Source organism: Physeter macrocephalus, chromosome 19 (genome assembly GCF_002837175.3).
Source record: "Physeter macrocephalus isolate SW-GA chromosome 19, ASM283717v5, whole genome shotgun sequence".
Taxonomy (NCBI): Eukaryota; Metazoa; Chordata; class Mammalia; order Artiodactyla; family Physeteridae; genus Physeter; species Physeter macrocephalus.
Genome location: NC_041232.1, coordinates 13,973,025 through 13,990,507, shown reverse-complemented (window position 1 = coordinate 13,990,507; position 17,483 = coordinate 13,973,025). Strand labels below are relative to the sequence as shown.

Below are 17,483 nucleotides of genomic sequence, written 5' to 3'. Positions count from 1 at the left end.
ATGCCGCAACTAAGACCTGGCGTAGCCAAATAAATAAATAAATATTTTTAAAATAATAAAAAAATTAAAAATAAATAAATACATAAATAATAAAACAAAATAAAGCAAAATGATGTGGAAGAAGTGGTCTGAGAGGCCAGGAGACAACCAACAAAATGTTCTATCATACTGTTCTGCCTTGGCCCCTACCTACCTAGAGCAAGAACAGCTGACTCTTTGGGTTGGATCCACAAAATCCCAAGTAGCAGGATTGTTAGCAGGCTCTTCTTCAAGAGTTGGAGTTGACATCTGGCTCCTCCTAAAAAAGGTTAAAAAATGTGGCTTGTGTAAACATGAGATACTATCCATACCTCTGGGGGGAAAATGTTAGAAAGACATGAATACATTTTACACAGTAATGGTATCTTGCTGATAGACGATTGAGAGCAACTCAAGGGGGGAGGTTGCAGGGGTGGGAAAGGCAACTACTACTGCCATGCACTAGAAGAGTCAGGATTCCAAATATTTTTATTTAAGTTTAATATACATTTTAACATGGGTGGTACACATAGCAATTAAAACACTACCTGGCATTATTATCTGTTGTTTTTTAAAAAGTCACCTAAATTCTGCAGAAATAACCTAGATTTTAAAAAATTATCTTTTCACAGCATCTATGAATTATGTACCCTCAGAGAGACTGTTTAAATCACTTTTAAAACACCTATACTTACTAGCATTTAAGGGCAGCACTCCACACAAGTGATGTGAACTAAACCACAAGAATCAAATATATCTCCTGCATGTCACTAATAATTGGTAGCAAAAAGTAGATGTCTACTACTGCATAAATAAGAACACTGGGCAGTATTTCCGTACTGTTGATTTTGCTACAGCTGATACTGCAAAGTGCTTCACTGATGGCTGTGCAAGGACTTCGCTTGCTCTCCACCCTCCCCTGCCTTTCTGGGTGTCTCACTTCCCTGTTCGGTGTTGCTGGTAGAAGGGCTCTGATTTGTTAGACTTGGTGGAAAGGTTAGTGGTGATAAAAATCAAAGATGGTAAATAAGTGGTGATAAAAATCAAAGATGGTAAATAAAAGGAAAAGAAAAAGTTAACATGGAAATTGTCTAGGCATTGCAGACATAAGTGAAAATACCTGTACCAATAATTCTAAAGGAAAAGATCATTTTAAAGTGAATAGAGGGCTTCCCTGGTGGCGCAGTGGTTGAGTCTGCCTGCCGATGCAGGGCACACGGGTTCGTGCCCCGGTCCGGGAAGATCCCACATGCCGCGGAGTGGCTGGGCCCCGTGAGCCATGGCTGCTGAGCCTGCGCGTCCGGAGCCTGTGCTCCGCAACGGGAGAGGCCACAACAGTGGGAGGCCCGCGTACCGCAAAAAAAGTAAAAATAAAAAGATAAAGTGAATAGAGATACCTTCTAAATTCTAGAACTTGACATATGATTTCCCACTGCAATTATTTTAGATTTTTTTCTACTAAATCTTCTTTAGTAGCCTATTCTAGAGCCAACTATTTGGGAAATAAATATATAGTAGGAATTTGGTAAAAGCTAGGTCCAAAGGACAGGTTTTAATTGTGTATATAAAGCTTTGAATAGCAGTCACTGAAGAAACACTTAATTGGCTTCTAAACGAGTTCTTAAGAATTACTGACAAGAATGTCCATATTTATTCTGCTCTAGAGAATGAAGACTCTTTTGTTTACCTGTATCAGTCAAAAAGTTGGACACCTCAGTCATATCAAAACAGATGTGAAAATATGCTGAATATGTTTATGTAAATCTTGACAAGTGAAATAATATTTACTGACTACTGTTTGACATTATCATTCATGCAATTAAAATAATCACCAGCCATCTCTTCTTAGAATCAATTCCTCTTCTCTTCCAAAAATATGTTAAGGAAGGAGGGAGGTCAGAGGGGATGGACGGGAGGGAGGTGGGGCAAGGAAGGGAAGGTGGGTAGGGGAAGAAAAGAATTTCCGCAAGTCAACAAACAGAAGCACAGCAGCTACTAAACACCCCTCTGTCATCAGTTCAGTTCAGAAATGCACTGTCAATTAAAGCATGAGGCTAATGTATAATAGAAAACATGGCAAAGAAGGTCATTTCCCTTTGTAAACAGGAAACATTAATTAGTAGGTATACAGGGAAAAACCAAACCCACAATTACTGTCCTGACACTCAGAGTGAATCTCTGAGCCAGCTGTGCTAAAAAACGTCAGATGAACACCATGACAATCTTGAGATGATCAGGAACTTCAAATTTTTCCTGGATAGTCAAATTATTTTAACATCTTTGTTTTGAATTTTACCCTATTATGTTCAAAAAGATGAACTAACAATCCAGTGACCCCCTCAGGGTTTGGTCACACAACAGCACAATGTGACTGATCCTCTTCATGTAGTAATAAAAGACATGGTTACTACACCACGACCCAGACAGAATGCAAAAAACATACTTGGACTGCGTTCTGTTGAGGATGCATTCCTTCCAGACTCGATGGACCATATGATTGTGGAGTTTCGGAGGGATCTTCCCCGATCTCTTTGGACTGTGCATAGTTATCATCCCCCCATCTTGGGAACCTAGGTGACTGACAGCACTCTGTGTCCCTCCACTCTCACCTAGGAAAGAAAGACAATTTGGAATGTCAGAATTTTCTGAAAAGGTCTCCTACTGCACAGACTGCTGCCTTATTTAACATAAATATTTAATTGTTGAAACTGATCATGTAGCTTTGCTGCTATCCCTGACAATAACACTATCTGTCACTATGAGTAAAGTTGTGTCAGTATAGCTTTCAATCACACCAATACTCACACTCAAATACCCTCAATGGCATATCCACCCAGAGGCATTCCTACTCCACAGGTACTGGAGACAACTTACCTGGGAGGATTCAAACATGACAATATTAAAGATATAAACATGCATGGGTTGTTTGAATTTTTAAAGCCCAATGCAGTAAATAAGTCTCAAGGCAGAACAAAACAGTAGAGGGAGCTTTATGCTCATGTAGCTAAATGGCTGTGTAACATCTGCACGCAGTGCCCTGGGTAAGAGAAAGAAATTCTTAAGAAGGTCAAATTTCAAATCTGTGTGGAACTGTTCATCCTTATGCCTGACACTACTTATGAAAGCTTAATACTAAAACACTGAAAGAAGTTGACTCAACATTTTATATCAGAGGATTAAAAATTCACTGGTTTCTCTCTAATAACTCCACTTAGTTTTTCCAACTGTACTTGGTATTGTAATCCATTTTTTACTATGTCTACTATAATTGCTGATAATACTAGTTATTGGTTATAAGTATTTTACTACTTCCATCTCATACAAGACAAATACTGAAGTCAATTTCCAGTATTAAATTGATTCAACTACTTTTATCTACTTGAGTTCATAAGCATATTGTGGGTTTTACTCTTGACAGAACTACGATGCAAAACATCTTGATTGAAATAATCAATTTTAAGCGCTCTGAAAGGCCTCCACTCTTGTGTGAAAAAGAAAGAAACAACCTTATATCACAAACTAATATTCTTGGTATCACTGCAAAACAACCATTATATGAGTTGAATGGTTAGTCTCAGCTCTATTTTTTAAAAAAAGAAAGAAAAAACAAACCCCAATGCTTACATTCTTAGGAACAGAAACTTTCTTGTTCCCCAGAAAAGTACTGCTATAATACAAATGAGATAAATTAACAGAGACAAGAAATTTGATCTTTCATTGTTACCTTTTACCTTAAAAGTTCTCTGACTTGGTTCATGGTATAAAATAAATCATTTTGATTTTAGAGTGGATTTTCAAATGCCTATTATAAAACTAGGCAAAGTGAAGAAACAAACAGAAATAGATAACATAGCCCTTTGCCCCCAAACACCCTACAATACAGCCAAACAGATAGTAAATCCATGGTATCATAGGGAATTATTTATGACGAAAACAGGAGAGGGCATGGGGAAAGCAAGCCACAGAATCTTTTCTGATTAAAGTTGGGTTAACGGTTTTCAGTAGCTTTTAATGATTTAACTAAAATGTGAGTTAGACCTTACATGGAATTAAATGAGAACTGCACTCCATGCTGTTAAATGCATAATGAATGTTTCTTCTCACAATTATCTCCATAAACAGAAAACACAAGCTGATGTACCTATCCACACGAGGCAGAACTGTTTGGCCCTCCGAGAATCCATGCTAATCTAGGAGACTCTTGGCCATTTTAAGGGGCAAAGTAACTCACTTTGTCCTATGTCCAAGAAAACACGGCAATGCTCAACATCAGTCAAGTGCAGAATGACAAGGCTGAGCAGGATTCTTGCTGATGGAATATTAGGAGTCCTAAGCTGTAATTCAACGTTATTATGATGCATAAACTTGGACAAATTAATTTTATGAGAAATATATCAGTCACTGTTATTTAGCTTTTTTTGTTTGTTTTTGGGAATGAGGAGGCATCAAGAGATTTATTTACCCAGGACCTAGCACAATGACATACACAGAGTTAGAAGGGAAGAAATCTGAATATCTATAGTTACAAAGCACATACTTGAAATCCACCATAACAAAACAACTTCTTTTTTTTTTTTAGGTTTTCTCTCTCTCTTTTTTTTTGCCCCACACGGCATGTGGGATCTTAGTTCCCAGACCAGGGATCAAACCCGTGCCCCCTGAAGTGGAAGCACAGAGTCCTAACCACTGGACCACCAAGGAAGTCCCCAAACTTCTTTTTTTTTGAATTATGGATTTAGAGTTCTGAACTGATCAAAGGTCAAGGCATCATGCACACAGCAGGCCTTGAGTTTTAAGATGAACACAAATTTCACTAAGTACCAGGCAAAACAAAAACAAACATAAACAAAAACTGATGCCAACTTATGCAGTATAACTGTCAAAAATCCAAATCCAAACTTTGATATGAAATATGATTAACATTTTTCAAAATACTGATAAGTCTAGACTTTTAAAAATATATCTTCTCTGATATTATTATAAAAAATTGTACAAGAATTTTTATGCTTTTTCAGTTTAAAGTAGTTTTAATAAAAACTGATTGACGGCAAATCCTTTCATAAGAGATCATCCAAATTCTCTGCTCTACCATATTAGAGCCAGACGTAGTACATTTTTTCACCATCTTAGCAACTACAAGGCTCTTAAAAACAAAGGCTAGGGACTTCCCTGGTGGTCCAGTGGCTAGGACTCCATGCTTCCACTCCAAGGGGCAGGGAGATTCGATCCCTGTTAGAGGAACTAAGATCCCGCAAGCCATGTGGCACGGCCAAACCCTCCCCCCTCCCCACCCCACCCCCCCCAGAAACCCAAAGGCTACATGTTAGCCATGTGGCACGGCCAAACCCTCCCCCCTCCCCACCCCCCCCCCCCAGAAACCCAAAGGCTACATGTTGTCCATTTCTGTCTCCCACACAGTACCTGAGTTAATTCCTTCCAGATAACTTAATACTGTGTGCTGAAACTGGAGTTTTGAGCACTGCTTTAAATTTCTTACACTACTGTTTGTATATTGCTTTATTGTTTATTAAGCACTGTCAAGTACATGATCTAATATGTATAATAACCCTGGAAACTATATAGTATTTAACAGAGAAGGAAACTGGTGTTCAGAGCAAGTATGAGAATTAAATAAGGTCACTCACCTAGTAGAAACTACAGGTAGGTTTTAAAATTAGATTCAATCACAAAGTCTATACTTTTCCCCAATATATTATTTAACCATGAACATTTACTGAATGCCACTACATGCCAAGCACTATGCTAGAAACTCTGAAAAACTGTCTTATCTAACCCTCATGAAAATTACCACATTATGAGCATGTATCATGCTTGACAGTCTGTTTTCAAAGTTTAGCGGCCAAGGCTTTATTTACTCTGATGCTCCTGCCAACATGGCCCACATTAAATACCTATAATTAATCTCATTTCAGCTCAAGTATGATGAGTATCCTTTTCTTAGTGACTAGATTTTCAATTAAAATGAAGTCAACTACAACAACAAAAAAGTTAATATAGGATATATACTACTCAACAAAGAAGGCAACATTCTCCCAAATTAAACAATTTCAGTATTTTTCCAAGAAGGAAGAATGCTGAAATTGACAAATTTTTCAAATGTAATTAGTATTTGTCATTACTGTAGACAAATACATTATTGAAAAGACAAGACATTTATTCAGAGATCCTGGATGCTAGACTAACTTTATAATATAATAAGGAAAGAGAATTCATCCAAGACTTGTCCCTGGCTGGCAACAGCCAATTGGGCAAAGGCATCAACTATTCTCTGATTTAGTATTTTCCATTTTTTTTTTTTTTTTTTTAAAAAAGAGAAAGAAAGAAGGAAAAGAAACTCACATCTTGTCTCCTAAATGCAACCACATCAGTATAAAAGAGCAGATGCACATGGAGAACTTTCGAGAAACAATTAAACTGTGTAATTGGAGTAAAGACTAATACAGGCACAATTAAAATTCTGAAGCTCATAAATTCTGTTTGTTTACAATTTTCCTTCTCCATTTTGTAAAATCCCCACATTACTCTATCTCCATCTCTTCCACCAGGAATTTCTCAACGTGTTTTCTCACCTCTTCCATGGCAAGGGAACTACATGATTTTCTGGGATCTCCTCCACACCCGGACCGCACTCACCTATGACAGCCTGTTCTGGAGAGGTGGGCGGGGTGAGTGGCATCCCACAGTTACTTGGGTCCTTCACACTACCAAGTCCCTGCTGCCCAACTGTAATATGGCCTCCGGTACCAGCAACACTCTGAGGAACTGGGAGGTCATTCTGAGAGATCAAAACAAAAGCTGAGGGATAAACCATCCGAACACCACCTGTGAGGAAAGAGAGAGAGCGCACCAGGCCTGAGAAAAAGTTCACACTCAACCGCCAAATTCATTATTCCAGTGGTCAGAGTCAAAGCTCATTAGGTACTGCCAAAAGTGATAGGTTTCGTCCTTTCATAAGTTAATAGCTATTTAAACATGTGTTCCAACATTATCATAATAGCATTTGGAATACAGGGACCATTGGTGCTTCAGGCAAGATAACTACTCAGCAAATACCACTGTGTCAAGAGAATTCAAAAAGATGGGAAAATTATGGAGATTATTTTTGATGAATCTGAATGATTATCTTTTTAAATTAAGGAAGATGAAGAAGATAGAATTAAGTTCTTCGGGCAAAATATTTTCTCTTACCAACAATTACTTCTACTGCCACGGGGAAATCATCATCATACCCCAACTCCTCCTCTTCTTTCAATTCTTCTTTCTTTTTCAGCACCATTGGGTAGAAATACTGCCATTCCTCAATCAACTTACGGGTGGCTGGGTCTGACATCTTGTATGCTTGGCCTGTTAGCGTGCCATTTAAGCCATAAGGACTTACCAGTACTAAAGCAGAGAGGAGAAACATCTGTTACAGATCACAGTAATAATTCCTGCTTAAGTGTAATGCTACACGTACGGTAATTTTTAGGGTGAAGCATAGTATCACTTAATGTATATTGCTCTTTATTTCCTAACTCCTTTTATTTTATTTTTTATTTTTTATAAATGTATTTATTTATTTTTGGCTGTGTTGGGTCTTCGTTGCTGGGCGCGGGCTTTCTCTAGTTGAGGCAAACGGGGGTTACTCTCCGTTGCGGTGCACGGGCTTCTCATTGCAGTGGCTTCTCTTGTTGCGGAGCCCGGGCTCTAGGCATGCGGGCTTCAGTAGCTGTGGCACGCGGGCTCAGTAGTGGTGGCTCGCGGGCTCTAGAGCGCAGGCTCAGTAGTTGTGGCGCACGGGCTTAGGTGCTCTGCGGCATGTGGGATCTTCCCGGACCAGGGCTCGAACCCGTGTCCCCTGCATTGGCAGGCAGATTCTTAACCACTGCGCCACCAAGGAAGCCCCCTAACTCCTTTTAAAGTATAATTTTTAAAACTTTCTCATTTTAGTACTTCTTATTTATATGCCTCTCAACTCAAATCAATTTTTGAAGGAAATCAGATGGGGGAGGTATAGCACTGTCTGACAGCTATATCAACACACAATATACAAACTATCTATACATTAAAGCATATAAATATCTGTTTGGTAATAGCTTATACGATGTGAATACTGAATCTTCCATGACAGAAGAAGACCATTCAATACAGATACCCCAAAACCAGTCTAGGACTTGAACATTCTTCCTATGGTTTCCTGCGACTTCCTAAATATTTGAGGTAATTTTAAAATAATATATACATAAAACATCTAATAGCAGGAAAGTCTTAATGTACCAAGTCTGAAACATAATGTTATGTATAATTTCAATTATGACCGTTTTGGAGGTCTGCTAATTAAACAACTCTAAATAAAATTTATTTTACGCAAAGTAAAGGACTCAAAGTCCCTCTCTCTTATTCTTTCACTGTTTGACCTTGATGTCATTCTCACTGAACTAGACACAAAAATGTAGTTAATGTTAATAACTACATGTAATGTAGTTAATGTATAACTCAGCCAGTTCTTAGTCTCACGGTGAGTATTTTGGCCTTCCGAATAACACTTTTCTGGGGATAAAGGTCTCTTTTCCTTAATCCTGATTTATAAAGAAATCTCAGCATAGGCATTAACTGGGAGGTCCTTTTTTGGGGATGGCTTTATTTTTTTAACAGCTGGATGATGTATCACATCAATCAAGACAGAGATGGCTGTAGACATCACATATTTCGTGTTGCCTTTCTGCTGTTCCGTACTGACCCAAATAGGATAAAAATACTGATCTAACCAACACACATAATCAAGGGCAATTTTCCTGTTTTAACACTTCTAGGAAATCTCCACATCAATATGGTTAATTATGTTCACTATAATTATCTATATGCCAACACCTGCCCTAAGAATGTACATTCTCCTCACCAATCATGGGAAATAGGCAGGATAATGCCCCACAAAGTCTTCCATGATTCAAGGTATTAGTAAGAAACCAGTAAGATTTAAAATAAGTAGTCTATAGGGAACTGGTATTGCCAATACTATCTTTCCTCATGACTAGTAATGCCCTCTGTTATTATCGTAAGTAAATGCTTTTATTTTGCTGGACAAAAATCTAAAGTCAGGGACTTCCCTGGTGGCACAGTGGTTAAGAATCCTCCTGCCAATGCAGGGGACACGGGCTCGAGCCCTGGTCCAGGAAGATCTCATATGCCGTGGAGCAACTAAGCCCGTGAGCCACAACTACTGCAGCCCGCATGCCTAGAGCCTGTACTCCGCAACAGAGAAGCCACTGCAATGAGAAGTCCATGCACCGCAACAAAGAGTAGCCCCCGCTCGCCACAACTAGAAAAAGCTCGCGCACAGCAACGAAGACTCAACGCCAATCAATCAATTTTAAAAATCTAAAGTCAGATGATCCTCAACACTTTCAGAGTCAAGGAAACACAGTATTTAAATAATCTCATGTATTACTATCTGAATTGCCTTTTAAATGACTCTAGAACAAGGAAACACGGTATTTAAATAATCCTGACACAGTACTTAAATAACACAGTTTTTAAATATGCACATACTGTACCAACTCTTAAGTGTACAGTTTGAGAATTGGGTCGTTTCGAATTACATAGCAGTTCATACATAAAACATCCAAAATTACAGAATAATAAAGTAAATAGCTTAAAATGTGTTGCAAGATGGAGGAAAATGTAGGCAATAATCAGGACACAATTACATGAGGTTCAATGCTCTTTTTTACCTTAAAAAAAAACCTTAATAATCTTTAAGGTAAGAAAAAGATGCTTTCTTCAAATTAAGTCAAAATCATTTGTAGGAAACCAAAAAGCCATCATAAATAATATGGAGGCTAAATACTCATTTGACAGACTATTATATCAATAAAAATACTTTAGTCAATTTTATTTAAAAAATTTTTTAAATTACATTTTGTGATATACTAAGACTGTTTCAACCACACATCGCTAGAACTGATAAATCAGATTGAACTAAAAAAGATATTTCTATATGGTTCAATTTAATATTATAACATTTAAAAAGAGTTATTCATAGAAAATTATGAATTCCAAACACAAAACCAAAGCTTTAGAATGCACAGCTAGAGAAAAAGGGACATAGCATTATTTTGGTGATATCTAGGTGATTAGTTGAGAACTAATGAAAATATGAATGTAAGTTAAATTACAACCATATATCTACAAACAATGTAGTCTATAATTAAAAGAAAATAAGATATTAATATCAATGAAGAAACTACATACTATACAACTCTAGAAATTTGATTTGGTTGAAATTTCAAATAGTACAAAGTTCAACAGTAATTTTTTGTAAGTCATTACATTCCTAAAACCATGGGACAATGAAAACCTTTAATTTATAATATTTGTCAATTACTCATTGGATTATATTTTTCAAATACTTATTAATCCTCTTTTGATATAAAGGAAATTCTCCACATTTTATTCCTCAATACACATAAGACCATGTTGTATGTGAGAAGCTTTCAGTAAAAAACTAGCAAGCTGTTATCACTTACTTGTGGTCTTCTCTTTCTTCTTCAGAAATCGATCCTTATTGCTTAGCTTAACTATTCAAGATAGTATCTCATTCTAAAACCTTACTGGGAAAGGTGGCTATCCACTTGGTGGGGAGGGGTGGAGAGCAGGGACATCATTTTTTACTTACCTTGAAATGGTGCAGGTGAAGACTGAGCCATGTGTATATGCTCCTCATTGATCAAATAAATTGGCTGGTGCTGGGCAATCTCCACACTTGTGCATACATTACTTTCCCCATGAAGAAAGAATGTGAAAGCACAGGACAAATGCTCACTAAAATAGAAAAAATGAGAAACTCAGCTCTACATTTTGGTAGGAAACAGGTGCTAGAGACAGGAACTACAGATGCGACACAGCTTTACTTTATTACCATCCAGCAAAGCCTGCCCCTGATGATATTAATAAGCACAAACTTTTAGTTGACTGTGGACAAATAACAATAACTTGACAAACTAAATTAAAGATGCCAGATAAATAGAAAAATTAGTTATGTTCCACTCTGAAATTGAAAGCTATTGTGCAGCATGCTTTCTGTTTCCTTTGCATAAAGTCTCCTATGCCAACTATAAACTCCTAAGGACAGAAGAAGAATCATAACATTTTTCTACCTTCTCATGTATTACTATCTGAACTGCCTTTTAAATGACTCTAGAACAATGACAAAAGAGTTCTGCATATGTTTGGTATGACATAACAATAAGATCAAATTTACAAGCTTACAATGTTACAATAAGGTTAAAATTATTGATCTAAAAACAGCAATCAACAACCCTGCTGTATGGAAATTCCCCATATACAACTGCTAAGGTAATATGAGCCTCTAAATGGGCTGGTAATCTATTATATTTAATTTTTACAATCTACCTCTGATCACAAAATTTTATTAAAGCATTCCACTTCTCCATTTTCCACACAGTTAGCTAAAAATTGATAAAAATGATGTGCCTTGGAGAAAAATAATTTCAAAATTAATATAGTAGCACATTCTTTCAAAGTTGTTAACTTTGGCCCTAAGCCACCCATAACATCTCCATTTCTCAAGACAGCTTATAAGAACATTTGCCTGATGAACCAAAATCACTGTATTCCAGGCAACCACCATTTAAAAACTCATCTCCAACATTTCCTTCTTTTCAAAAGTTCTCTAAAATATTATAAAGTGTACTCTGAGTACTGCTCAAAAAATTAAAATTTGGGCGCTTCCCTGGTGGCGCAGTGGTTGAGAGTCCGCCTGCCGATGCAGGGGACACGGGTTCATGCCCTGGTCGGAGAAGATTCCACATGCCGCAGAGTGGCTGGGCCCGTGAGCCATGGCCGCTGAGCCTGCGCGTCCAGAGCCTGTGCCCCGCAACGGAAGAGGCCACAACAGTGAGAGGCCCGCGTACCGCAAAAAAAAAAAAAAAAAAAAAAAAAAAATTAAAATTTAAGTATAAAATTATAATGCTTTACAGAAAAACTGAAATAAAAATGATAAAATTTTCACTCTATCCCACAGTGAAGCATATATATTCTTCCTTGACAAGTATGTTGAGATGATCTGAGAAAATTTTGTATTTTACTAGAATGTGAAGCTTCGTCAGTAGGAAACACCTAGTCTTGATATTTGGGTATTTAGCACAACAGAGTATCTTTTTTTAAAAATTATTTATTTATTTATTTATTTATTTATGGCTGCGCTGGGTCTTTGTTTCTGTGCGAGGGCCTTCTCTAGTTGCAGCGAGCGGGGGGCCACTCTTCATCGCGGTGCGCGGGCCTCTCACTGTCGTGGCCTCTCTTGTTGCGGAGCACAGGCTCCAGATGCGCAGTCTCAGTAGTTGTGGCACACGGGCCCAGTTGCTCCGCGGCACGTGGGATCTTCCCAGAACAGGGCTCGAACCCGTGTCCCCTGAATTGGCAGGCAGATTCTCAACCACTGCACCACCAGGGAAGTCCCACAACACAGTATCTTAATCTTAAGATAGCAACTAAAATTTTGTTAAGAATTTTGAAAAATTTAAACATCTCCTTAACACCATACATCTAAGTTTCAAGTTCACAAAGAGGAACTATTCATGTAATTTAAATGTATATAAGTATAAAGCAGTATCAATAGTAAAAATGTGCTGTCCTTTATTTATGGAAATGACACTGAAAACATATCATCCTCCACGCACAACATTATGCCAGGCACATAAGAACACCAAAATATAGATTAACTGATTGTGGATTTGTAATTTTCCATTTGTAAAATTCAGTGGAGGAGTTGGAGCTGACTTATCCCTATTGTGCCTACTATCCCATGCAGTCATCAGAATATTTATAAGACAACCGGTTAGAGTTACAGATACTGAGTACAGCCCAGAGTATGTTCTCATTCCACTGAACACAAATGCAACCAACACTTGTCTATCAACCAGTAAGTGAGGAGAATGGTGCAAGAAGCTTGAAGTGACAACAAATAAAATACGATCCTTGTCCTCAAGGAGCATATAAACTAACAAAAGATTGATATAAATGCGTATTAACAAAATAAATCGAAGCACAAATACAGAAACAGAAAAACCAAAATGCCGTGGGAAGGCTAAAGGATACTAATTTTTTCAATTTGGAAGATCCAAATGCTTCAAGAAGATGAAATCAAACGAAAGGCTGATTTCAGTGTAGAGAGAAAAGAAAGAGAGGAAATATGAGGCAAGGAGTAGATGCAGTGAGAACAGGATATACCTTAGAAATTCTAAAACGAGGAGAGACATGACATGATGGGAAAGGAGTCTGGAAAAGAAGTCAGAGGTCACCCTTGAGACAACCAAACGTCTTGCATGTAAAAAATAGCAGGGAGCCAATTTAAGGTTTGGTTTTTAAAAGTCAGCTAAGTCTAAAGAATCGTGATAGAAACCTCAAAATAGCATTCATCTGAATTTGCTATGTCCCAAAAGACACAGAGAAGCACAAATGGAAAAGGTAGGAAATGAATCAATGGCCTATTTTTTACATTGATAACTTTAAAAACAAAACATGTTTTTTAAAAGAGACAAAACTACACAAGAAAAAGAGCAAGTTATGGGTGAAATATAAGACAAGCCACCAGTAACTATATAATGTTTGGTATGTTACTTCACTGTTCTGATCATAGTTTCCTCATATGTAAAATCAGCTGCTGCTGGCACAAACTGCTGGGCCCCCAGAAGTAATAATTCAGAAGGTCCAGGATGGGCCCCAAGAAGCTACATTTCTACCAAGTCCTCAGTGCTGCTGCTGCTACTCCTAGCCCAAGGACCACACTTTGAGAATCACTGAACTTCATGGTACATGAATCTTTTTCCAGCTATAAAATTTATTTTTCTCTAATATTACATGAAACAAGAGGGCAAGGAGGACAACTCTGACACTAGAGAGTAGAATTCTCCTGAAGTATACACTTAAAAACCTAATAATTTTGGTTGCCTTTGGGGAATGAAGTGGCAGGACTCCAGGATAAGAAAAGAATTCACAATATTCTTTTATACTTTTTGCATATGGGGCCACGTGTCACACAGAAGTAACGGAGGCAACAAGATCTGAAGGAAGCCCCTGCCTCTCATCTTGTGCAGTGTGCTTGCTGGCCCAACTAGAGGAATCCACAGTGTTTCATCTTGCCATTTGGCTCTTAGTTGAAGTCTGCTGAGATCATCTTTGATTTTGATTCTGTTATCCAGCATATAGGATATTTAATCAGCAAGCCATCAATATCTTTATCCATGTCATTGCTAAAAACGGTGAATAAGACTATACTGAGGAAAGAATCCTGTGTCATTTTATGAGGTAATTCCCAAGTTGCAAATTCACCCAAGTGCTGCCACACATTTACTATTTCTTGTCTACAAAGGACAATCTATAAGATTAATATGTCAAATGTCTTTATAAAATGCAGATACATAACAACTACCATATTACCCTGACCTAGAAACCTGCCTAAAAGTAAAATTCAGGTAGTATGATACAGAAGTCAACCCCCCCTAATTTACAGATGAGAAAATAAGGATAAAAACTGTGGCTTGCAAATGGCATTCTTAGAAACACAGCTGGAATTAGACTTGAAATTTAGTGATCTTTCCTCTAGCTAGTCTGTCTATAAATGAGAATACTAATTTCTATCTCTACCAACTTATATTTTTATATAGGTAAATGAGATCAGAATTGTGAATGAACACTGAAAACAAGTTCATTGATTACAATGAACTTTGTAACATGTATTACAGTTAGGAGGTAAAACTTATTACAAGCTTCATACATGTTCTTGCTTCTTCTCACCCATTACCCACTTTTACCTGAACCTTTAATCACTCAACTCCATCTATTTCGTACACTCTCATCATCTGAAAATTGAAAAGGGCTTTAGAGATGATCAGGCTCAACCCCTTTCTAATTCGGGGGAAGGCAAATCTGTGCCCAAAGTTACACAATAGTTTAGAGCACAGTTGGAATAAGAATTCAGGTCCCCCTCTTAACATGGTGTTCACAGTGCATTCATGATGTTTCTACCTTCGATGTTTCTACCTTAGGTCAATGCTACCTTCGCCCTGTATAATACATTCCGTCATCAGCATGACCACATACTTCGTAACTTAAGTCACTCCCTGCATCACTTCTATTAACCTACTGCCATAGACCAGAAGGTACTATTCAAATGAATACACATTGTAATTTTACCCTAACTGAAGTTGGAACCTAATCCCTGTTCTTTTAGGGTGCTCCACTTAACAAATATTCCAACGTTCTCAGCTCCGTTTATTCTCCCCTCTTTACTCAGTAAACAAGGTCTGATGTAGGCAATTCTTCATTTAACCTCCTTTTCGCCTTAAATATGTGTGTAGTTACACTTACCTCACTCTTCCCCATAGTCCTAGAGGATTACAGATTTCCTTTTCTCTGTAAAAGTACTCCCATTCTCATTCTCTGCCACTCCTGAGTAGTCTTTATTTCTACCTCTTTACTTGCTCTTCACTTGAGCATGTTACTCCTTTAGGGCTCCTTTATCTTTCTCCCTCTATTGACTAAGATCAAATAATCAACATGTAAATAAAATGATTAGTATAATAGTAGTATTAATACTAATATCACTAAATAACCTGTCTATAAATAACTTTTGTGTTATAAAAGAAATAAAAACGAAAAAAATAATAAATATACTAAGATATAAAATAATGGGAGTGCTATTTTAAAAAGGAATAGGTCAGAGAAAAACTTTTCTGAAAGAAGGGGGAGCATTTAAACTGAGGTTTGAATCTTAAGAAAATTATATGTGCAAAGATATTGAATTAGAGATATTTCCTTTTTAAAAGGAAAGGAAATTTTAAAAGGAAATTTTTAAAGCATTTATTCTTAAAAAATTTTTTATTAGAGTATAGTTGATTAAAAAAGGAAATTTTTAAAAGTTTAAAAACATTTTAATGGCTGCATCATTGTGAAAATGAAGACAACTGTAAGATGAATTTGGAAATACGAATATATTTTGTTCCCTCTGTCTATCAAAAAGATAAAGATCATCAGAATGGCTGAAAAATAATAAATCCATCTATATAATGCTTACACAAGACATACAAAATCAAACCACACCAAAAAAAAAAAAAGAGTAGAAAATGATATTCCAGGTAAATCTAAATAAAAATAAAGCTAGTATAGAAACAGCAATAAACAAAATATTTCTTTAACTTAGGTTCATCATTACAGAATAATAAACAGAGGAATCCAATAAGAAATTTAAATAATCCTGAGTGTGTAAGTACACAGCCATATGGTATGCAACATAACTTAGAAATATATAAAGAAAAAAATGGTAGAATTACAAGGAGAAACTTATAAATCTTTGATAAATATTTTAACACACTTTTCTCAGTATTTAATAAGCAAATTATTCAGAATACCAAAAAAAATATACAAACTTAAATATATATGTTGGCTTTCAAGAAATAATCTATTCTCTTTCCAAGGACACATGGAAGATGTACAAGAAAGGACTGGGAACTAGGATACAAGACAAGTCCTAAATTTCAAAGAACTGATATCACACAGACTATACACTCTTTAATCACAGTGCAATTTAGTTAGAAATCAACAGTTTAAAAAATAAAGGTTAAAGTAAAATCTCTTTGTTTGGAAACTTGAATATGCACTCCCTAAATAAATCATGGGTTACAGAGGAAATCACAATGGAAATCAAAAAATGTTTAAAACTGAACGACAACAAAAGCAATACATTGTCAAAATCTGAGAGATACAGTGCTTTGAGAGTAATTTATATCCTTATATGCCTAAGTGGAAGTCTTAAAATAAGTGAGCTAAGCTCTCAAATCAAGAAGTTGGATGGGGAGACAACAAGAAACAGTCAACTCAATGGAAATAGAAGGATGAAAATAATGACAAAAACACAAAAACTTAGGTGGAGTGGGGGGAAGAGAGGCAATAGAAATGATTAACAAAATCAAAACTTGGACTTCCCTGGTGGTGTAGTGGTTAAAAATCCACCTGCCAGTGCAGGGGACACGGGTTTGAGCCCTGGTCCAGGAAGATCCCACATGCTGCGGAGCAACTAAGCCCATGCGCCACAACTACTGAGCCTGCACTCTAGAGCCCACGAGCCACAACTACTGAGCCTGCGCTCTAGAGCCCGCGAGCCACAACTACTGGGCCCGTGTGCCACAACTACTGAAGCCCGTGTGCCTAGAGCCCATGCTCCGCAACAAGAGAAGCCCACGCACCGCAACGAAGAGTAGCCCCCGCTTGCTGCAACTAGAGAAAGCCCATGCGCAGCAACGAAGACCCAACGCAGCCAGAGATAAAATAAATTAATTTAAAAAAAGAAATGTATCCTTTATTAAAAAAACAAAATCAAAACTTGTTCTTTGAGCACACTAAAAGAAAACAAACCACTAAGCCAACTGATTCCAGGAAGGGAAGGA

The 17,483-nt window shown here is 37.1% G+C and overlaps 1 protein-coding gene across 1 annotated transcript in view; it reads right to left on the bottom strand.

Moving 5' to 3' along the window:
* The window catches only part of MED13L (mediator complex subunit 13L), a 265,530-nt gene that overhangs the window by 51,421 nt on the left and 196,626 nt on the right, over window positions 1-17,483 (bottom strand). The window contains 5 exon segments of the mRNA XM_028480228.2: window positions 194-298; window positions 2,462-2,627; window positions 6,673-6,861; window positions 7,228-7,422; window positions 10,694-10,839. Of these exon segments, the coding sequence (XP_028336029.1) occupies window positions 194-298; window positions 2,462-2,627; window positions 6,673-6,861; window positions 7,228-7,422; window positions 10,694-10,839 (801 nt within the window).